Genomic DNA, 24,279 nt, shown 5'->3' with positions numbered 1-24,279 from the left:
AATCAAGATGCCCGGATTTGGGATATAGGGAGTGGAACTAATTAGCGCTTTCTCTGCCAGCAGAGACTCGATGGGCCTAATGGCCTTCCTCTGTGATCCTATGGCTCTGTGAAGTCGGGACATGCTTGCCCTAGCGGGGGGTGGGGGTGGTGGGGGGAGTGTGACGAAGTTTCCCCAGACTGGCTCCGGTTATTCCGAAGATTACTCCGAGGGGAGATCGAGTAGGCCGGGCCTACGTCCATGAGGGGCTCAAGAGGATGAGAAGTGGTCTCGTTGAAGCATAGCAAACCCTTCAAGGGTTTGACTGGGCGCTGGGTCGATACCTCCCCCCACCTGGAGAGCCCAGAACGCGGACTCGCAGTCTCGTGATAAGAGGGCAGCCGAGGGATGAGGAGAAATTCCTTCACTCAGAAGGTTGTGGGCCTTTGGTATTCTCCAGAGACAGGCGGACGGTCAGTCATTGAGTATATTCAAGCCTGGGATCGCTAGAATTTTGGGTGCCGAGGGATTCGGGGATAGGGCAAGGCAGACTAGCCGTTATCTTAGTGAATGGGGGGGAAGCAGGCTCGAGGGGCCGATTGGCCTCCCACCCCCCTGGCCCAGTTTCCCATGTCCTTGTGGGAGGGCTGGCGGGGCCTCAGTCTAACCTCTCATCCGATAAGGCGGCACCTCTGGCAGTGCGGCGCTCCCTCAGCGCTGCAGCGAGGGGCGAGTCGGCCTGGGTTACGAGCTCAGGTCCTTGGGGGGTGGGTGGAATTGAGTAGCCTGCAATAATGACCTGCCGTTTCTCCCTCCAGGCTCCAACGGCACCAGAGCTGAGCTCGTTCGAGACCCATCCACTGACACAAGGTTGAAATCGGGCCCCAGAGCAACAGGGGAGGTGGTGATTCCGGGCAAGATGGAGGTGGTCAGATCCGTGCTGTCGACTATGGTAAGGCCTGAATCTCGATCTCAGCCTTCCCCACCACCACCCCCCCAACAGCCTCTTGGCAGGCCACCCACCTTCCACCCTCTGTACTCTCCCCCCAAGACTCTCCCCGTTCGTGTCCTGCTCACCCATCACCGCCACACCCCTCCTCCCTTGCCGACCGACATTGTCCCCCCACTGGCGTGGCGACAGTTTTCAATTCCCCCGTCCTTGTTTTCAAACCCCCTCCGCGGCCTCTCCCCTACCTCACCTCTGTCACCTCCTCCAGCCCCACAAACCCCTCCGAGATCGCTGCGCTCCTCCAAATCCGGCCTCTTGCACATCCCCCCGATTTTAATCTCTCCACCGTCGGTGCCTTCAGCTGCCCGGGGCCCTGAGCCCTGGAATTCCCGCCCTAAACCTCTCCGCCTCTCCCGCTCTCTCCTCCTTTAGGATCCTCCTTAAAAACCCTTCTCTTTGCCCAAGAATTTTGCCCGCTTGTCCTCATATTTGCCCACGTGGTTGTAGTATAAGGGTATTTGGCACAGCAATGGGTTAATGTGGGTCTGGGAACAGTACAGCCCACCGTGTGATGTAAAGGGTCACATGACCAGAATCCAGAGAGAGTTGCGGATGCGACAGAGACCTGTGCTAAAGCCAGCATGGAGTTTCTCCTAGCTGGCATTATACCAACCCTCCCCCCCCCACCCACCCCCATCCAACCCCGCACAGTCACATTCAGAGCCTAGAGTGAGTTGTGGACTGGACAGAGACCTGTTCTAAAGCCAGCATGGAGTTTCTCCTAGCTGGCATTATACCATCCAACCCCGCACAGTGCGACATAAAAAGTCACATTCAGAGCCCAGAGCGAGTTGTGGACTTGACAGAGACCTGTGCTAAAGCCAGCATGGAGTTAGCTCCTTGCTTGGACAATACCCCCTCCATGGTGTGATGTGAAGAGTCACATGACCAGGGCCTAGAAAGAGTTGTGGACTGGACAGAGACCTGCGTAGAAACCAGCTTGGAGTTAGCTCTTGGTTTGGACTTACACCCTGTATAGGTCTGTCCATGGGTATGTGTTATCAATAAACACTTAATGTTTAGCCATATAAGACTCAGAACCTATTCATGAGACCAATTGAATATACAGCATACAACGCAGTGGAGTCAAATCTTTCTCTGTGAAGAGTCTTGGGCGGTTTTGAAGAAACCTAAGATTGCAAGTTGTCTGTCGAATGGCCGCCCTGCTGGCCGAATAATCTCACTGGGGCCTACCCGGGAAATCGGCAGCGAGGGCTCCTTGCGGCTGACGACACCTCGGTCTCCATTATCCTTTAACAACCGTTACCTTTTAGTCCCTACAGGGAGGCAAAGAAACCCCCTACACAACGTTCAGGCGGGCAAACGCGGTGGCCGAGGACCCGAGCGGAGAGGTGAAGATGGAGGAGGTGGTGGGGGCGGAGCCCCAAGTCACCAGCGAAATGGTGGGCCTGATTGTGCGGAAACCCACGGACCGGAGGAAAGCCTTGATCTGTTTGGTGCTGGTCTTGCTGTTCTTCCTGATCATTGGTAAGAGCCCCACCACCCCCACCCGCTTTGGGCCCTTTAAGAGCGTAGGCGGGCGACATTCTGTCCCTCCGCCAGTCCACGGCTGGACCCACGGCCACGGCTCAGAGTGTAGGCCCTGCCTGTGGTGGCTCAGCCATCCTGGGTGACTGCCTTTCACCGTGGGATCCTGCTATGCACCAGTTGCCGACCACATTCCCCCAACACCGCCCCCGCCTCGAGGCACAAGAGTGGCAACGTTTTATCGGCACGGTCAACTTCTGCCGTTCGCGATTCCCCACCCCCCCCCACCCCCTCTATCGCGAGTTTGTTCACCCGGGCCGGACGCTCGGTCCGCGGCTGCCGGACTCAAGACCTCACTCGCCCGCCATTTTCGAGTGTTCGACCCTCGCCTTTCCCCGGCGTCTTTCTCACCCAGGACGCCCGCGCCACGCGTGGTGCCGCCCCTGCAGAGGCGCGATTTCACCAGAACGGAACCCTTGCGAGTGACGGGACCTTGCGGTCGATCAGCCGGAACTGCCCCTCATACCACCCCCCACCGAGTCGGAGGGCGGCGGGTTCAATCCTTGCCCGTTCCCGTTCCCTCACTCCAATCAGAACGGGGAGATTTTTGCTGGCCAAGGGCTTAAAAGGATTTATTCTTTGATGGGACGTGGGCGATAGGATATTGTCGCTAGGCCAGAGACCCGGGGTGTCACCCTGGGAGACCCGGGTTCGAATCCCACCCCGGCAGATGGTGGAATTTGAATTCAATAAAAATCTGGAATTAGATGACCATGAAGCCATTGTCGATTGTTGTTTAAAAACCCCATCCGGTTCACTCATACCCCCACTTTAGGGAAGGAAATCTGCCGTCCTTACCCGGTCTGGCCTACATGTGACTCCTGGCCCACAGCGACGTGGTCAACTCTTCAACTGCCCCCATCTGAAGCAAGGGGCAATTAGGGATGGGCAATAAATGCTGGCCTAGCCAACGACGCCCACATGAACGAATAAAAAATGTGGGTGTCCCTGGTAAAAGGCCAGCATTTGCGGCCCAGCACTCTTGAACTGAGTGGCTTCCGAGGCTAAGAGCCAATCACATTGCCGTGGAACAAAAACAGAAAGCGCTTGAAAAACTCAACAAGCCTGGCAGCGCCTGTCGGCAACAGGAGTTTGACATTTCGAGCCCAATATGACTCTTCTTCAGATCTGCTAAGGATCTGGAGTCACACCTAGAGCAGGTAACAATAGCAGACCACCTTCCCTTGAAGAAGTATCAGCAAAGCAGATGGGGTTTTTTTTAAAGGGTTGACCATTGATGACATATGTCACGTCGCTCATTGCTGAAAGCAGGTTTCAATTCTAGACTTTATTCATTCAAATTTCCAGCTACTGTGGCAAGATTTTTAAGCCACATCCCCCTGGGCATTAGCGCAGGCCTCTGGATGACTAGCCTAGTAACCTTACCCCTTGCGCCACAGTCAGCCCCTGTTATAGAGTGAAGGCAGGTGGGCAGTGTTGAGTTACAGATCTGCCAACATCTCACTGAACGGCAGAACAGGTTCCAAGGGGGTGAATGGGCTCAGGGAATCAGTCTCTTAAGTGAAGGAACAGAGGGGTCCTAGGAATGAAAGGCTTAACATATGAGGAACGTTTGAGGACTCTGGGTCTATACTCGATGGAGTTTAGAAGGATGAGGCGGGGGGATCTGATTGAAACTTACAGAATACTGAAAGGCCTGGATAGAGTGGACGTGGGGAAGATGTTTCCATTAGTAGGAGAGACTAGGACCCGAGGGGTACAGCCTCAGAGTAAAGGGAAGACCTTTTAGAACAGAGATGAGGAGAAACTTCTTTAGCCAGAGAGTGGTGAATCTATGGAATTCATTGCCACAGAAGGCTGTGGAGGCCAGGTCATTGAGTGTATTTAAGACCGAGATAGATAGGTTCTTGATTGGTAAGGGGATCAAAGGTTACGGGGAGAAGGCGGGAGAATGGGATTGAGAAACTTATCAGCCACGATTGAATGGCGGAGCAGACTCGATGGGCCAAATGGCCTAATTTCTGCTCCTATGTCTTATGGTCTTATGGGGTCTGGAATGCCGATCTGCAGATCATTAAAATTGGCAACGCAGTTTTAAAAAAAAACCATAGAGAAATAACGACTGATAACTGAGATGAGGAGAAATGTCTTCACCCAGAGGGCGGTGAGGCTGTGGAATTCGCTACCACAGAAAGTAGTTGAGGCTAAAACATTGTATGTTTTCAAGAAGGAGTTAGATGTAGCTCTTGGGGTTCGAAAGGGATGAAAGGGTACGGGGAGAAAGCGGGGAGCAGGCTATTGAGTTGGATGATCAGCCACGATCATAATGAATGGCGGAGCAGGCTCGAAGGGCCGAATGGCCTCCTCCTGCCCCTGGTTTCTATGTTACTAATGCACTGGGATCTATAAGAAGAAAGAATTCTAGAATTGAGAAGCGGAGGAACACGTGTGGAGCCTTGGGTGGGCCACACGTAGGGAGTACAGTCAACAATCCTAGGCCGGGATTTCCCGGGCCACGGCCTAGCCAAGGGCCTGCTGACTTTTGGCGGGACCAGAGGATCCCGGTGGTGGGTGGGTGGGGCCATAAAACCCCGCCCCCCTCCCCTCGTCTCTGTTTCATCGCGAGGACATGGAGGCCCTGGAGTAGGTGCAACCAAGGGCAATGCTAGAACAGAGGGGCTGTGACTGTCAAGAAGGAGTGAACAGGCTGGGGTTCTTTTCTCTAGTAAAGAGAGTGCTGAGGGGGTGGGTGACCCTGATGGTCTTTAAGATGAGGAAAGGGTAGAGCGTAGAGGAGATGTTTCCACTTGAGGGAGAGACCGGAACGAGAAACCATAAATATGCGATAGTCACTAATCAATCCAATCAGGGAGAAGGAAATAGAAGGTTATGGGGATGGGGTGAAATGAGGAAGGATGAAACTGAGGAAACAGTTCAGGGAACAAACGCGGAGTATTTTTTACTCTGTTTTTCTCTCTCTCTCTCTCTCTCTCTCTCTCATGATGCACGCAGCCTTCATCCTTGGATACGTCAGTTCTCAGTCCAGCTGCAAGGCATGCATGGAGGCGGATGTGACAAGTGCGGCCGCGATGAGCGGGGAAGAGTGCAATTATTGGCAGAACACCGACACGGGCTCAGAGTCTGTCCTGCACTGGGGTGACCTCAAAGCCATGCTCAAGGAATACATTAATGGGCAGGAGATCGCCAAGAATACCAGGTATCTACACCATTCACGTCAACCACTCCCTGTGGGAGCGAGTTCCACACCCTCCCCACGCCCTGGGTAAAGAGGTTTCTCCTGAATTCCCCGATTGGATTGATTAGTGACTCTCTTACAGTTCCTGCCCCCAGATCTGCTCCCTCCCAACAAGTGGAAACATCTTATGTACGCCTAGAATGTTGAATTCGCTTTCGTAAACTTGAAGGCCTTTGCAGGTCACACTCTGTTCCAGAGTAAAGAGACCGAGCCCTCTCCTGTCAGTTGTAACCTCGCAGCTCCGATGTCACCCTTGTGAATCTTGATGGCCACGTCTCCAGTGATTCCATATTCTTTTTGTAATATGGAGACCAGAACTCTTCACGTTTCCCCATGTACTGCCAAAATAACAGACACTCTGTCAAAGATTTCTGTCTTGCATTCATCGGGACAATTATCAAAAATACCAAATATCAAAGGGAATAAGAATTTAGGCTGCATGAGAAGAGGGTGCTGATTGGTTGGCAAGAGGACTCTGATTGGTAGAGGCATTGCCACGGAGACTGCACCAGGGAACAGTTAACAGCCAAGCTTTTGATCACGCTTTATGCCTTTATCAACTAAACAAAAGCATGGGGGCACAGCCATTCCCTGGTTCATTCCCCATGGCAATGCCTTGACCAATCAGAGTCGACGTGCCTCTGTTTTGAATTTAAGCAAGTTCCTCAGGGTTAGTGTCCTCGGCCCAACCATCTTCAGCTGCTTCATCAATGACCTTCCTTCCATCATCAGGTCAGAAGTGGGGATGTTCGCTGATGATTACACAATGTTCAGCACCATTCGCGACTCCTCAGATGCTGAAGCAGCCCATGTCCAAATGCAGCAAGACCTGGACAATATCCAGGCTTGTGCTGACAAGTGGCAAGTAACATTCGCGCCACACAAGTGCCAGGTAATGACCATCTCCAACAAGAGTGAATCCAACCATCTCCCCTTGACATTCAGTGTGGCATTATCATTGTTGAATGCCCCACGATCAACATCCTGGGGGTTACCATTGACCAGAAACTGAACTGGACCAGCCATATAAATACTGTGGCTACAAGAGCAGGTCAGAGGCTAGGAATCCTGTGGAGAGTAACTCACCTCCTGACTCCCCAAAGCCTGTCCACCATCTACAAGGCACAAGTCAGGAGTGTGATGGAATACTCCCCACTTGCCTGGATGAGTGCAGCTCCCACAACACTCAAGAAACTCGACACCATCCAGGACAAAGCAGCCCCGCTTGATTAGCACCCCATCCACAAACATTCACTCCCTCCACCACCGACGCACAGTAGCAGCAGTGTGTGTACCATCTACAAGATGCACTGCAGGAATTCACCAAGGCTCCTTCGACAGCACCTTCCAAACCCACGACCGCTACTATCTAGAAGGACAAGGGCAGCAGATAGATGGGAACACCACCACCTGCAAGTTCCCCTCCAAGTTACTCACCATCCTGACTTGGAAATATATCGGCCATTCCTTCACTGTCGCTGGGTCAAAATCCCGGAACTCCCTCCCGAACAGCGCTGTGGGTGTACCTACACCACATGGACTGCAGCGGTTCACCACCACCTTCTCAAGGGAAGTTAGGGATGGGCAATGAATGCTGGCCCAGCCAATGATGCCCACATCCCATGAATCAAAAAAAAGCTTGGCAGTTAACTGTTCCCTGGCGCATTCTCCATGGCAACAGCTCTACCAATCAGAGTGGACTTGCCAACCAAATCAGCACCCTATTCTCATGTAGCATAAATTGTTGCTCCCTTTGATAGTTGGCATTCTTGCATTTGTCCTGATGAGTGCAAGACAAAAAAACTTTGACAGCATGTCTCCTTTTTCAGCAATACTCAAGTCCTGTACCAAACGACTACTTCCCCAAGCGTGGTCTAACTAAGGTTCAATACATATTTAACAGAATGTCTCGCGTCTTTCAATTATATCCCTCTGGAAACCAACCCCAGTGTTTCAATTTCATTGCCTATGGGCTTTGTTAACTTGTGCTGTTAAGTATTTCCCTCCCCTCTCCTCTCTCCCCTCTCTGACTCTTACCAGAGCTCCTTTTAATGAACCTCCCACTGGCATCCATTCCCCATCGGCGCTAGGGGAAGGTGGGCGTCACCGGCATCTCCAATCCTGTGCTCAGTCAACGGCCCATGTGAGCACAGGGAGCGAGAGGGCGAAATCGAACCCGAGGCCTCCCGGTCCACCCCTTTCTCGAGCTTTTGTAATGGTAGAAAGGCACCAATCAGTCAGAAGGGATTGGGGTAAACATGCTGTGGGGTCATGTGTTAGGACACTGCACATACGGGCAATTGGACAAAGACAGAAAGCTTGAAGATGTCAGAGCTGTGCTGCATTCTGCTCACAGCCAAAAGTAGAACTAAAACTGGATCGCATGACACACCTCCCTTCCAGTGATGTCATGCTGCTATTCCCTTAAAGACATGTTACAACACCCCAAACATGCCATTCGCCGACACAGGTACCCAAGGCGCCGACTAACCCCTGGCCTTGTGCAAACCACAAGATATCACTTAAGGTGATTGGATGTGGAGCTAGAGGAGAGATGAGGACAATGACTTTAATGCATCAAGTTATTAGTGATCTGAAATGCGCTGTTTGAACATAAGGGAGCAGATCCAATGATAAATTTCAAAAAGGGGAATTGGATAACTAGATGAGGGAGTGAAACTTGCCGGGCTATGAGCAAGGAGCTGTTCTTCCAAAGAGCCAGCAGAGGCTGGGTGGGATGAATGGCCTCCTCCTGCCCTCTATGATTTTACCAGCTCGGCGCATGTGTGATTTTTGTTAACGGAAGTGCAGCTGACCGAGTGAACTCTCTCTTACTTGCAGGATCATAAGCAAGTCGGCCCATCCAGTCGGGTCCACAGAACTCAACGAACTGACCAGCATGATACGCAAAACGTTCCAAAGCTACAATCTCGGACATGTCTGGGCAGATTCACACTATGTCACACTGCCGTTCCAAAACAGGTAGGCACTGGGGTCAGTGTGCAGCCCACCCCGCACTGTAACACTCTGATATACCCCACACCCCTCACTGTAACACTCTCTGATATACCCCACACCCCGCACTGTAACACTCTGATATACCCCACACCCCTTACTGTAACACTCTCTGATATACCCCACACCCCTCACTGTAACACTCTCTGATATACCCCACACCCCTCACTGTAACACTCTCCGATATACCCCACACACCGCACTGTAACACTCTCTGATATACCCCACACCCCTCACTGTAACACTCTCTGATGTACCCCACACCCCTCACTGTAACACTCTCTGATGTACCCCACACCCCTCACTGTAACACTCTGATATACCCCACACCCCTCACTGTAACACTCTCCGATATACCCCACACCTCTCACTGTAACACTCTCTGATATACCCCACACCCCTCACTGTAACACTCTCTGATATACCCCACACCCCTCACTGTAACACGCTCTGATATACCCCACACCCCTCACTGTAACACACTCTGATATACCCCACACCCCTCACTGTAACACTCTCTGATATACCCCACACCCCTCACTGTTACACTCTGATATACCCCACACCCCTCACTGTAACACTCTGATATACCCCACACCCCTCACTGTAACACTCTGATATACCCCACACCCCTCACTGTAACACTCTCTGATATACCCCACACCCCTCACTGTAACACTTTCTGATATACCCCACACCCCTCACTGTAACACACTCTGATATACCCCACACCCCTCACTGTAACACTCTCTGATATACCCCACACCCCTCACTGTAACACTCTCTGATATACCCCACACCCCTCACTGTAACACTCTCTGATATACCCCACACCTCTCACTGTAACACTCTGATATACCCCACACCCCTCACTGTAACACTCTCTGATATACCCCACACCCCTCACTGTAACACTCTCTGATATACCCCACACCCCTCACTGTAACACTCTCTGATATACCCCACACCCCTCACTGTAACACTCTGTTATACCCCACACCCCTCACTGTAACACTCTCTGATATACCCCACACCCCTCACTGTAACACTGATATACCCCACACCCCTCACTGTAACACTCTGATATACCCCACACCCCTCACTGTAACACTCTCTGATATACCCCACACCCCTCACTGTAACACTCTGATATACCCCACACCCCTCACTGTAACACTCTGATATACCCCACACCCCTCACTGTAACACTCTCTGATATACCCCACACCCCTCACTGTAACACTCTGATATACTCCACACCCCTCACTGTAACACTCTCTGATATACCCCACACCCCTCACTGTAACACTCTCTGATATACCCCACACCTCTCACTGTAACACTCTGATATACCCCACACCCCTCACTGTAACACTCTCTGATATACCCCACACCCCTCACTGTAACACTCTCTGATATACCCCATACCCCTCACTGAAACACTCTCTGATATACCCCACACCCCTCACTGTAACACTCTCTGATATACCCCACACCCCTCACTGTAACACTGATATACCCCACACCCCTCACTGTAACACTGATATACACCACACCCCTCACTGTAACACTCTCCGATATACCCCACACCCCTCACTGTAGCACTCTGATATACCCCACACCCCTCACTGTAACACTCTCTGATATATCACACACCCCTCACTGTAACACTCTCCGATATACCCCACACCCCTCACTGTAACACTCTCTGATATACCCCACACCCCTCACTGTAACACTCTGATATACCCCACACCCCTCACTGTAACACTCTCTGATATACCCCACACCCCTCACTGTAACACTCTCTGATATACCCCACACCCCTCACTGTAACACTCTCTGATATACCCCACACCCCTCACTGTAACACTCTGATATACCCCACACCCCTCACTGTAACACTCTCTGATATACCCCACACCCCTCACTGTAACACTCTCTGATATACCCCACACCCCTCACTGTAACACTCTGATATACCCCACACCCCTCACTGTAACAATCTCTGATATACCCCACACCCCTCACTGTAACACTCTGATATACCCCACACCCCTCACTGTAACACTCTCTGATATACCCCACACCCCTCACTGTAACACTCTGACATACCCCACACCCCTCACTGTAACACTCTCTGATATACCCCACACCCCTCACTGTAACACTCTGATATACCCCACACCCCTCACTGTAACACTCTGATATACCCCACACCCCTCACTGTAACACTCTCTGATATACCCCACACCCCTCACTGTAACACTCTCTGATATACCCCACACCCCTCACTGTAACACTCTGATATACCCCACACCCCTCACTGTAACAATCTCTGATATACCCCACACCCCTCACTGTAACAATCTCTGATATACCCCACACCCCTCACTGTAACACTCTCTGATATACCCCACACCCCTCTCTGTAACACTCTCTGATATACCCCACACCCCTCACTGTAACACTCTCTGATATACCCCACACCCCTCACTGTAACACTCTGATATACCCCACACCCCTCACTGTAACACTCTGATATACCCCACACCCCTCACTGTAACACTCTCCGATATACCCCACACCCCTCACTGTAACACTCTCTGATATACCCCACACCCCTCACTGTAACACTCTCTGATATACCCCACACCCCTCACTCTAACACTCTGACATACCCCACACCCCTCACTGTAACACTCTGATATACCCCACACCCCTCACTGTAACACTCTGATATACCCCACACCCCTCACTGTAACACTCTGACATACCCCACACCCCTCACTGTAACACTCTGACATACCCCACACCCCTCACTGTAACACTCTCTGATATACCCCACACCCCTCACTGTAACACTCTCTGATATACCCCACACCCCTCACTGTAACACTCTCTGATATACCCCACACCCCTCACTGTAACACTCTGATATACCCCACACCCCTCACTGTAACACTCTGATATACCCCACACCCCTCACTGTAACACTCTCTGATATACCCCACACCCCTCACTGTAACACTCTGATATACCCCACACCCCTCACTGTAACACTCTCTGATATACCCCACACCCCTCACTGTAACACTCTCTGATATACCCCACACCCCTCACTGTAACACTCTGATATACCCCACACCCCTCACTGTAACACTCTCTGATATACCCCACACCCCTCACTGTAACACCCTGATATACCCCACACCCCTCACTGTAACACTCTCTGATATACCCCACACCCCTCACTGTAACACTCTCTGATATACACCACACCCCTCACTGTAACACTCTCTGATATACCCCACACCCCTCACTGTAACACTCTCTGATATACCCCACACCCCTCACTGTAACACTCTGATATACCCCACACCCCTCACTGTTACACTCTCTGATATACCCCACACCCCTCACTGTAACACTTTCTCTCATGACTTTCTGATTGGTTTGATGTGTATCTTTTTTCATCTCCTCCGCTGTTACCTCTCCTTTTGCCATTATCTTTGCCAAAATCTTTTTGCTTGAAGTTCTAAAGGGGCCGAGTGATGTTCTTGTGGTTCTGCAGGGATGATGTGGATCGGCTCCATCCAGGTGAATGCTTCACAATTCCCTCCATGAAATTCTCAAAATGCTAGTCAGAGGCGGCATGTGTGGTAGGAGGTTTTCTGTCTCCTACACTCTCACACGCTCACTCTCACACACTCACTCTCACACACTCACACTCATGGACTCACACTCATGGACTCACACACACACTCACTCTCACACACTCACTCTCACACACTCACACTCATGGACTCACACTCATGGACTCACACTCATGGACTCACACACACACTCACTCTCACACACTCACTCTCACACATTCACACTCTTGGACTCACACATGCACTCACACTCACGTACTCACACACTCACACTGACACTCACACACACACTCTCTCATGCTCACACGCACGCACACACTTGCACACACTCACATTCACATTCACACTCACACCCTCACATTCACACTCACGCAGTTACACACAGTCTCACACGCTCACACACAAGCACACTCACACACACACACACACTTACACTCACACGCTCACTCACACTCATTCATACATTCACACACTCACTTGCTTACACACACTCGCACATGCTCTCACACTGACATACACATTCTCACACACACACACACACACACTCACTCACACATACACACACTCACACTCACTGAATCACACACTCACACTCACTCACACACGCACACTCTCACATACACTCCCATGAATACACATGCTCATACACATGCTCACTCACATGCACACACGCACACAAACACACACACACACACATACACTCGTACTCATGGTCACACAGTCACGCATACACACATACATACTCACACTGTCACACACATGCACACTCACACTCTTACACTTGACATGCACTCTCTCACACGTACACACACACTCACACACACGCTCCAACACTTTCACACATGCTCTCACACACACATACTCACATTATCACATGCATGCACACTCACACTCTCATACTCTCTGACATGCATTCTCTCGCACACACTCTCACACTCACACACTCACATTCACACTCACTCTCCCACACACTCTTCCATACACACTCTCGCACACGCTTTCACACTCTCGCGCACATCCCAAATCTCCAGAACCTTGCTCTGGTCAGGCTGCACCTCGAGCACTGTTCCTAGCTCAGCTCTAGTCACTGAGACACAAGGGGACATTCAACTCTGGGAGGCTGCGCGGAGCAGAACAAGCAGCCTAATCCACAGTGTAAATCAGTGCGGCAGTTCCGAAATATCTCAGTAGACTGAATGGATTGGGTCACTCATTTGGAAAAGGGGGTTTTGGACGATGATGTGGCACAGGAACCCAGGAAAGATACGGGAATTGAAAAGGATAAATCTGAAATCTTACTTTTGACGAATCAAGAGATTCAAAGGAATAAATGGTAAATTTAAGACTGACATCTAAAGGGGCCCCCACACCGATTTCCAAGCGTAGATGGATGAATGAAGGGGGTAAATGGCCTCCAACACCCACATCCCCCTCCCCCCAAATGCCTCGATTGACCAGATGGAGCCTGGTCAGGTGGCATCCGCCCAGACAGATGAATTCCCGAGCGCGCTGGCCAACGTTGTAACGGAAAACTCCGGAACCTTGTCCCCGAAACTGGGTCCGGACGAGGAAGCAACTAAACCTGTGGATGCAGCTACTGGGACTTCACACAGAATTGGACAGAATCAACGCCCAATAACATGATTTATCAATGATTTCCAGAGGATTTACTGCATGAAATTAGCAGGAAGGTAACAAGTCCATGTGGGCCCAGCTGCCCTGTGCTGGGGTATATGCTGCACCGCGAGACATACCAAGATGCCAAAGAGGAGCAGGAGTAGGCCATTCAGCCCCTCGAGCCATTCGATAAGATCGTGGCTGATCTGATTGTGGCCTCAAGTCTACTTTCCTGCCTGGTCCCTCTACCCTTTGACCTCCCTTGTCCATCAAGAATCTGTCGAACTCGGCCTTGCACATATTCAGTGACCCGGCCTCCACTTCTCTCTCTGGGGAAATGAATTCCCCAGACTAACGCCCCCCAGAGAAAACATTTCTCCTCATCTCGGTCTTAAATGGGTGACCCTTTATTTTCAAACTGTGTCCCCCTAGTCCTAGTCTCTCCCATCCTCTCAGCACCCGCCCTGTCAGGTCCCCTCAGAATCTTATATGTTTCGATAAGACCGTCTCTCGTTCTTCTAAACTCCAATGAGTCCAGGCCCGGCCTGTCCAGCCTTTCCTCGTGAGATCACTTCATCCCAGGGATCAGTCAAGTGAACCTTTTTGACACCTTCTGGATGAGAAGGTGGACCTTCTAACACGATGATGTCCTTTCCTAAATAAGGAGGCCAAAACCGTTCATTAGGCAGCGCAGAACTTGGGCATTGTTGGAAAAAAGACATTCTGTCAAAGCTTTTTGACTTGCACTCATCAGGACAATCACAGGGGGAGCAACAACTTCACACTGTGTGGGAAGAGAGTGCCGATTGGTTGGCAACGCCTCTAGAAACAGGGGCTCTAGAATAAGGGCCTTCTCTTCTCCAAGGAGAACAATCCCAACTTCTCCAATCCGTGCACGTAACTGAAGTTCCTCATCTCTGAAACCATTCCCGGGAATCTTTTTCCGTGTCAGCTCTATAACAACCTCGCGTCTTTCCTAAAGTGTGCTGCCCAGGACTGGGTGTGAAAATGACTTCCTGTTTTACCCTCCCCCCCAACTTTAGATCTTCTCCCAGTTACCTGTGGGTGACGAATGAGGATGGGACAATGGTTCAGAACATACAGCTCGATAAGGATGTGTATCTGGCCTACAGTCCGAACGGAATCGTCTCGGTAAGTGCCATTTCCCAGGCTGTGGGCACCAGCGGCAAGAATGGCATTTGGTATTTCACCTCCTGCCAACCGGGTGCAAACGTTGTTCAGGCTGAGGAGACGAATACTTTTATTTTCTATCTAACCCCGTGCTGTACCTGTCCTGAGAGTGTTAAATGGGGACAGTGTAGAGGGAGCTTTACTCTGTATCTAACCCCGTGCTGTACCTGTCCTGAGAGTGTTTGATGGGGACAGTGTAGAGGGAGCTTTACTCTGTATCTAACCCCGTGCTGTACCTGTCCTGGGAGTGTTAAATGGGGACAGTGTAGAGGGAGCTTTACTCTGTATCTAACCCCGTGCTGTACCTGTCCTGGGAGTGTTTAATGGGGATGGTGTAGAAGGAGCTTTACTCTGTATCTAACCCCGTGCTGTACCTGCCCTGGGAGTGTTTGATGGAGACAGTGTAGAGGGAGCTTTATTCTGTATCTAACCCCGTGCTGTACCTGTCCTGGGAGTGTTTGATGGGGACAGTGTAGAGGGAGCTTTACTCTGTATCTAACCCCGTGCTGTACCTGTCCTGGGAGTGTTTGATGGGGACGGTGTAGAGGGAGCTTTACTCTGTATCTAACCACGTGCTGTACCTGTCCTGGGAGTGTTTGATGGGGACAGTGTAGTGGGAGCTTTACTCTGTATCTAACCCCGTGCTGTACCTGTCCTGGGAGTGTTTGATGAGGACTGTGTAGAGGGAGCTTTACTCTGTATCTAACCCCGTGCTGTACCTGTCCTGGGAGTGTTTGATGGGGACAGTGTAGAGGGAGCTTTACTCTGTATCTAACCCCATGCTGTACCTGTCCTGGGAGTATTTGATGGGGACAGTGTAGAGGGAGCTTTACTCTGTATCTAACCCCGTGCTGTACCTGTCCTGGGAGTGTTTGATGGGGTTGGCGTAGAGGGAGCTTTACTCTGTATCTAACCCCGTGCTGTACCTGTCCTGGGAGTGTTTGATGGGGACGGTGTAGAGGGAGCTTTACTCTGTATCTAACCACGTGCTGTACCTGTCCTGGGAGTGTTTGATGGGGACAGTGTAGAGGGAGCTTTACTCTGTATCTAACCACGTGCTGTACCTGTCCTGGGAGTGTTTGATGAGGACTATGTAGAGGGAGCTTTACTCTGTATCTAACCCCGTGCTGTACCTGTCCTGGGAGTGTTTGATGAGGACTGTGTGGAGGGAGCTTTACTCTGTATCTAACCCTGTGCTGTACCTGCCCTGGGAGTGTTTGATGAGGACAGTGTAGAGGGAGCTTTACTCTGTATCTAACCCCGTGCTGTACCTGTCCTGGGAGTGTTTGATGGGGACAGTGTAGAGGGAGCTTTACTCTGTATCGAACCCCGTGCTGTACCTGTCCTGGGAGTGTTTGATGGGGTTGGCGTAGAGGGAGCTTTACTCTGTATCTAACCCCGTGCTGTACCTGTCCTGGGAGTGTTTGATGGGGACAGTGTAGAGGGAGCTTTACTCTGTATCTAACCCTGTGCTGTACCTGTCCTGGGAGTGTTTGATGGGGTTGGCATAGAGGGAGCTTTACTCTGTATCTAACCCCGTGCTGTACCTGTCCTGGGAGTGTTTGATGAGGTTGGCGTAGAGGGAGCTTTACTCTGTATCTAACCCCGTGCTGTACCTGTCCTGGGAGTGTTTGATGGGGACGGTGTAGAGGGAGCTTTACTCTGTATCTAACCACGTGCTGTACCTGTCCTGGGAGTGTTTGATGGGGACAGTGTAGTGGGAGCTTTACTCTGTATCTAACCCCGTGCTGTACCTGTCCTGGGAGTGTTTGATGAGGACTGTGTAGAGGGAGCTTTACTCTGTATCTAACCCCGTGCTGTACCTGTCCTGGGAGTGTTTGATGGGGACAGTGTAGAGGGAGCTTTACTCTGTATCTAACCCCATGCTGTACCTGTCCTGGGAGTATTTGATGGGGACAGTGTAGAGGGAGCTTTACTCTGTATCTAACCCCGTGCTGTACCTGTTCTGGGAGTGTTTGATGGGGACGGTGTCGAGGGAGCTTTACTCTGTATCTAACCCCGTGCTGTACCTGCCCTGGGAGTGTTTGATGGGGACGGTGTAGAGGGAGCTTTACTCTGTATCTAACCCCGTGCTGTACCTGTCCTGGGAGTGTTTGATGTGGACAGTGTAGAGGGAGCTTTACTCTGTATCTAACCCCGTGCTGTACCTGCCCTGGGAGTGTTTGATGGGGACGGTGTAGAGGGAGCTTTACTCTGTATCTAACCCCGTGCTGTACCTGTCCTGGGAGTGTTTGATGGGGACGGTGTAGAGGGAGCTTTACTCAGTATCTCTGTGATGTTCATTTCAACCAGAGAGAAAATAAAACATTTGAAAAGTAACCTGTCGTCTGTGACGTTGCATCTGTCTGTTTCAGGGAGGGTTAGTCTACGGTCACTATGGAAGAGGCGAGGATTTCGAGAGACTGAGCCAGTTGGGGGTCAATGTCCAAAACAACATCGTCATCCTCCGTGTTGGGAAGATTAGCTTTGCTGAGAAGGTTGGTCTCCTTGAATATATTTTTAAGTGAATTTGAATTTCTTTAGGGCTGAGATAAAACAGACTCTTGGTCTTCCAAGGGACAAAAATGACATTGGGGAGCGGATGGGAAAGTGGATTTGTGCTCCAAGATCGGCCATGATCACATTGAACAGGCTCGAGGGGCCAAATATCCACCTCCTGCTCCTGGTTCTTATGCATTTTCTTCTGTCCTCCCAAAGGGTTTGCTCCCAGCCGGATATTCCGTGTGGATCCCGTACACTCCCAGCGAGTGATGGGCCTCGTGCCTGGTTAAATTTCTTTCTTTTAAAAAGGTAGATTTTTTTTTGGGACAAAACTTGGTCAATTTCTTAGCCCTGGTTTCAAACAGACCGCAGGCTGATGGGAGAGACCCATCCTTCAGCTGGGGGCCGGAGCTGTGGGAAACCAGTGGGGCAGTCCCCATCTGGTGGTCCTGGATCATTGTACTAAATGGTCCACCACCTGGGGCAATGTTCACCATCTCATCGAGGAAGGAAGGAAGGCCACAGGGAATGTCATAACACTGGCCTCGGACTTCAGTTCTTCCAAGCTTCTACCCTTGGTGCGGACAGAGTAGAGGGAGCTTTACTCTGTATCTAACCCCGTGCTGTACCTGTCCTGGGAGTGTTTGACGTCGAGGGGTTCGTGTTGGTTTGTAAGCAGGTCTGATTGTCTCTCTCTCTCCTGCAGGTCGCCTTGGCTGAGCAATACGGAGCAATCGGAGTTCTGATCTACCCTGACCCAGCCGACATTCCGCAGTACCCCAGGGGCCTTGGGTTGCAGAGCAGCACAGCCATCTCCGGGCACGTAAGTGTGAAAGGATGGACCTTGGCCTTCATCTATCCTGTGGGGAAACAGGGCCTTGGTCAGGCCCTACTTGGAGTAACTGAGTTGAGTTCTTGGCCGCTCCCCCCCGCCCTCCTCCAGAAGGATATATTGGCCATGGAGATGGGGGTGGGGGGGGTTGCAGTGTAGATTTACCAGAATGACACCGGGGCTAAAAAGGTTAAATTAGGAGGGCATGGTACACAGAACCTGCCTGAGCTCCCTGGAACGAAGGAGCTGAAGGGTGACCTACACGAGGTGTTTGGGTTCATTACTGTATTTTATGGGGCAGAACGAGGCAGAACCTTGAAGTGGGAGCCAGGCCGTTCAGAGGTGATGTTGAGAGGAAGCAATTCCTCACACAAAGGGGAGCAGAAACCTAGAACTCTACCCCCCACCGCCCCCCCCCAATAAAAGTGTTGAGGTTGTCGGGGGGTTGGGCAGATGGAAATTTCAAAACCGAGACTGATAAATATCAGGGAGCAAACAGATTAAACAGAGATATACGGAGACGTACAGCACAGGATGAGGCCATTTGGCCCCTCACGCCTGCGTTGGCTCTTTGAAAGGGCTGTCCAATTAGTCCCACTCCGCTCCCTCCCCCTCCCCCCCCCTTCCCTCCCCCCTCTCCTCCCCTTCCCTCCATCTCCCCTGCCCCTCCCCCTCCCTCCTCCTTGTCCCCTCCCCCTCCCTCCTCCCCCTCACCCTCCCTTCCCTCCCCCTCCCCTCCTTCCCTCCCCCCTCTCCTCCCCTTCCCTCCATCTCCCCTGCCCATCCCCCTCCCTCCTCCCTGTCCCCTCCCCCCCCTCCTCCCCTTTCACCGCCTCAGGGCGTCCCAGGGCATTCCGTAGCCCGATTGGAGAACTTCCTGAAGTCCAGGTCCCTGCTGAAAGGGCAAAACCTCGACACCCAGTCAGCACCCTTTTATCCCGCAGTATAAATTGTTGTGAGGTCATTTGGAAATTTGGCACTCTGTCCTTTGTCCTGATGCATCAGAAACGCGTCTCTCTTTTCAGCCATTGGAAGGAGGCAAAGGCAGAAGCTTTACAGGAGAGAGAGAGAGAGAGAGAGAGAGGGAGTGGACGATAAGATGAATGGGGGATTTCAGGGGAATGAAACCGAGTGAAGAGCTCCGATAGGAAGAGGGAACAGGACAAGAGGGGCTGAGTGGCCTCCAGCTGTGCTGTAAAATTGCTCCACTCTCGTCCCCTCCAGTCCTCCGTGTTAACGAGGGCTCTTTGTTATTTTGAAAGGTTGCTGTTGGCGTCGCTGGTTCCCTATTCCACCTCTGTCTTCCCCACCTTCCAGGTACATCTGGGCACCGGTGATCCATTCACTCCTGGATTCCCCTCCTTCAACCACACGCAGTTCCCCCCGATCAACGCCTCCGCTCTACCGGGGATTGTGGCACAGCCCATCAGCGCCACCGCTGCCATGAGCCTCATGAGGTAAGACGCTGCCCAGGAACACTCCAAAACCCACCCCGACCTGGCATAGTGAGTAGCGCTGTCATCTCAGACCCAGAGCGTCATGAGCTCAAGTCCCACTGGGAAGAAACCATTGAGGATGTCAGGGGGAGTCCCCGGGGAGTGTGTGTCAGTGTTTACAGGGGGGTCCCCGGGGAGTGTGTGTCTGTATTTACAGGGGGTCCCCGGGGAGTGTGTGTCTGTATTTACAGGGGGGTCCCGGGGAGCGTGTGTGTCAGTATTTACAGGGGGGTCCCCGGGGAGTGTGTGTCAGTATTCACAGGGGGTCCCCGGGGAGCGTGTGTGTCAGTATTTACAGGGGGGTCACGGGGAGTGTGTCAGTATTTACCGGGGGGGTCCCCGGGGAGCGTGTGTGTCAGTATTTACAGGGGGGTCCCCGGGGAGTGTGTGTCAGTATTTACAGGGGGGTCCCCGGGGAGCGTGTGTGTCAGTATTTACAGGGGGGTCCCCGGGGAGTTTGTGTGTCAGTATTTACAGGGGGTCCCGGAGAGTGTGTGTCAGTATTTACAGGGGGGTCCCAGGGAGTGTGGGTTAGTATTTACAGAGGGGTCCCAGGGAGTGTGTGTTAGTATTTACAGAGGGGTCCCCGGGGAGCGTGTGTCAGTATTTACAGGGGGTCCCAGGGAGTGTGGGTTAGTATTTACAGGGGGGTCCCGGGGAGTGTGTGTCAGTATTTACAGGGGGGTCCCGGGGAGTGTGTGTCAGTATTTACAGGGGGGTCCCGGGGAGTGTGTGTCTGTATTTACAGGGGGGGTCCCCGGGGAGTGTGGGTCAGTATTTACAGGGGTCCCGGGGAGTGTGTGTCTGTATTTACAGGGGGGGTCCCCGGGGAGTGTGTATCAGTATTTACAGGGGGTCCCCGGGGGTTGTCAATATTTACGGGGGAGCGAGGTGATTTCCCCACACCAACAATGCTCTAAAACCTCAACACCTCGTTGTGGTGGGATTGATGCTGGACTAGGACACAAACAAGGGACGGAGAGAGCGTAGGGTATAAGAGGTGGATATCCCAGTTTCTATCAGCCTTCACACGGCCTTTGGATATGAACAAAGTTTTAGAATGAGGGTGCAGTCAAACTGCAACCAGTGATAAAACACCACTCGCAACCTCTGTGTGTCACAGCTTGACCATAGAGGAAGTTGTTCAGAATTAGGGATAGTTTAAGTAAGTTATATTTGCATTTGTGGATGTTAGGAATGAGTTTTAGCTTTAAGTTTAAGTAATAAGTGTTTCTTTATTGGTGTGTTAAGAAAGGGGGAAAATTGAGTTTCGGTTTCACTTGAAAAGATGATTGCAATCTAATGAGGTTTTATGACTCTTGGAGGGTTGTTAAAACAAACACAAGGTAGAAAAACTGTGCTGTTGCCCAGCAACAGGAGTCCAGAGAGAGGGACCCACAGATAGAGAAAGCAAAAGCAGTTTGAGTTCAGTTGAAGCCAAGGGCCGGGAGAAGCTGGACACGGTAGAGAGAACTGCAGACTTCCCAAAAGAGAAGAAAGGTCCCAGGAACCAGGGAATGGGACATAAAAAGAAAGTCCCAAGAAGACCTGCTAATCAAAGGAAGAACAGGTCCTGTTCAGTGAGAGTGAAAGTAAAGAGCAGAGAGGGAGGCTCCAAGCCTAAAGGGGGAAAGCTACAGGACGCAGGCTTAAAGCAAAATAGGCTTGCGAGAAGCCTGAAGATCCAAGGAGTCAGCCAAAGGTCTGTAACTCTTTACTATGAGCATTTGAAGCTGTTTTGTTGCACGGCTGAGTATCTAAGAGAGAGTGCATGGAAGAAAGCTTGAATGCACGTGGCGATCCAGGAGAGAGGAACGTCGGAAGGAGGGTTCGAGACTCCGGAGGCGAACCCTTGCCGAGGTTGTCTCGTTTGGGAGAAGATTCCAAAGCGGGTTCTTCAAGCGTGGAGATTGGAAACCCTCATGTGAAAGACGGAGCGCAGTGAGACCGGTTGGCTCACCGTGTGATAAGCGTCTAGGGGGGAGTTGAGGAGAGACCCATAGCGTCTGTCTGGGGTGGCATCTGTCACTTGGTTTCCGAGTTTGGTGTGTCTGGAAACAGGTCGCCAATTGGTTTACATAGACTGTGTACTTACCGTGAATATGAGAGTATAAAACAGGTTTTTAGATAACGAATCTGTATATATCTGTAAAGGTACAGCTGTGGGTGAAGGACTATAGTAATATAGTTCATCTTTTCTTGTTTAATAAATGTCTTAGAAGTTGATCAGCTGACTCCTGTGACTCTGTTCAGTAGCCACCCTCCATGTTTCTAAACAAGAAAAAAAAGTTGGGACCTCTTAAGCCAGGTTCCACTCTGGCATCTGGCTTGTCCAGGGGTAACATCAACTGGGACCAAAACAAAGTGCTGAGGTGCTGGGGGACCTCTGCATCCCACATGCACCCCAGCGAGGGTCAGATTCCCCTTCAGGAATGGAGGCAAAATACCCCGTGGATCAATTAAGCCCAGAGAGTTCTCCCCTTCTCATGCAATTTGCTCTTTTCTCTGACCTTTGCAGTAAGCTGAGTGGAACAGCGGCCCCTCTGGAATGGAAGGGTAACCTTCCCTCCGTCAAGTACAACCTAGGCCCCAACTTCCAGCGGCCAGGGAATAAGCTGAAGCTGGGTGTCACCACCCACATGGTCTCCAAGGTGATCAACAACGTGTTTGGGTCCATCGAGGGCTTCACCGAACCTGGTGAGTATGAGAGGGGGTCGAGGTGACGGCCTGATTGGATAGAGGGTAGCGACTGGACGCTGCACCCGCCCCCCCCCGCTTCCCACACCCTCACACCGCCTCCCGCAAGTCACCATCCTCCACATCCCCAGGCACCCATCGTGCTCCCCCTATTCCCCCCTGTCCCTCCCTATTGCAGCCCTCAGATCCCTGCGCTCCCCCCAATCCTGGCCTCTCGCACTTCTCCCATTCCCATCGCTCCACCATCGGCGGCCGTGCCTTCAACAGTCCGGCGGTCCGGAGCTCTGGAATTCCCTCCCTACACCTCTCCGCCTCTCTCTGCTCTTGAAGACGCTCCTTATGACCGACCTCTTTGACCGAGCTTTTGGTCACTTGTCCTAATTTCCCATGGGGCTCGGGGTTATATTACAATTGTAAATGTTCATTTTAACGGACATTTTACTTGCATTAAAGGTCTTACATAAATGCAGGTTGTTGTGCTGTACCTGCCCTGGGAGTGTTTAATGGGGATGGTGTAGAAGGAGCTTTACTCTGTATCTAACCCCGTGCTGTACCTGCCCTGGGAGTGTTTGATGGGGACAGTGTAGAGGGAGATTTACTCTGTATCTAACCCCGTGCTGTACCTGCCCTGGGAGTGTTTGATGGGGACAGTGTAGAGGGAGCTTTACTCTGTATCTAACCCCGTGCTGTACCTGCCCTGGGAGTGTTTGATGGGGACAGAGTAGAGGGAGCTTTACTCTGTATCTAACCCCGTGCTGTACCTGTCCTGGGAGTGTTTGATGGGGACGGTGTAGAGGGAGCTTTACTCTGTATCTAACCCCGTGTTGTACCTGTCCTGGGAGTGTTTGATGGGGACAGTGTAGAGGGAGCTTTACTCTGTATCTAACCCCGTGCTGTACCTGTCCTGGGAGTGTTCGACGTGGATGGTGTAGAGGGAGCTTTACTCTGTATCTAACCCCGTGCTGTACCTGTCCTGGGAGTGTTTGATGGGGACGGTGTAGGGGGAGCTTTACTCTGTATCTAACCCCGTGCTGTACCTGTCCTGGGAGTGTTTGATGGGGACAGTGTAGAGGGAGCTTTACTCTGTATCTAACCCCGTGCTGTACCTGTCCTGGGGAGTGTTTGATGGGGACGGTGTAGAGGGGGCTTTACTCTGTATCTAACCCCGTGCTGTACCTGTCCTGGGAGTGTTTGATGGGGACGGTGTAGAGGGAGCTTTACTCTTTTCCTATCCAAGTGGTCACTATTACCTGATATCCTGGTGGATTAACCAGAGCCAGAGAAAGGAGCACTTAAAACGACCCTTTCCCCTGCCCCGTGGAACAGCTGCTTCGTAGAATCAGCTCTCTGACCTTTGCGGGTACTGTTCTGTTTTACAGATCGATACGTCATCTTTGGGGCACAGCGAGATTCGTGGAGTATGGGTGCTGCCAAGTCGGGCGTGGGGACAGCCATTCTTTTGGAGCTAGCCAGCGCGTTTTCCAAAATGGTGGCAAACGGTAAGAGGAGAGTTGGGACAG

At 51.6% G+C, this 24,279-nt stretch overlaps 1 protein-coding gene across 5 annotated transcripts in view; it reads left to right on the top strand.

Moving 5' to 3' along the window:
* The first annotated feature begins 804 nt into the window (after nucleotides 1-804).
* Nucleotides 805-24,279, top strand: part of tfr2 (transferrin receptor 2) — a 42,424-nt gene continuing 18,949 nt past the window's right edge. For all 5 annotated transcript variants that reach the window (XR_013574019.1, XR_013574018.1, XR_013574017.1 and 2 more), the window contains exons 1-10: nucleotides 805-931; nucleotides 2,263-2,476; nucleotides 5,510-5,714; nucleotides 8,595-8,735; nucleotides 15,085-15,193; nucleotides 17,608-17,730; nucleotides 18,441-18,557; nucleotides 19,884-20,023; nucleotides 22,581-22,759; nucleotides 24,139-24,258. Coding sequence is in view for 1 of the 5 variants with exons in the window: in XM_078533852.1 (XP_078389978.1) it covers nucleotides 899-931; nucleotides 2,263-2,476; nucleotides 5,510-5,714; nucleotides 8,595-8,735; nucleotides 15,085-15,193; nucleotides 17,608-17,730; nucleotides 18,441-18,557; nucleotides 19,884-20,023; nucleotides 22,581-22,759; nucleotides 24,139-24,258 (1,381 nt within the window). In the remaining 4 variants the exon portion in view is untranslated. The remainder of the gene's footprint in view (nucleotides 932-2,262; nucleotides 2,477-5,509; nucleotides 5,715-8,594; nucleotides 8,736-15,084; nucleotides 15,194-17,607; nucleotides 17,731-18,440; nucleotides 18,558-19,883; nucleotides 20,024-22,580; nucleotides 22,760-24,138; nucleotides 24,259-24,279) is intronic.

Source organism: Cetorhinus maximus, chromosome 34 (genome assembly GCF_964194155.1).
Source record: "Cetorhinus maximus chromosome 34, sCetMax3.hap1.1, whole genome shotgun sequence".
Lineage (NCBI taxonomy): Eukaryota > Metazoa > Chordata > Chondrichthyes > Lamniformes > Cetorhinidae > Cetorhinus > Cetorhinus maximus.
Note: the sequence above shows the minus strand (reverse complement) of the source record. Positions and strands in the feature narration are given on the sequence as shown.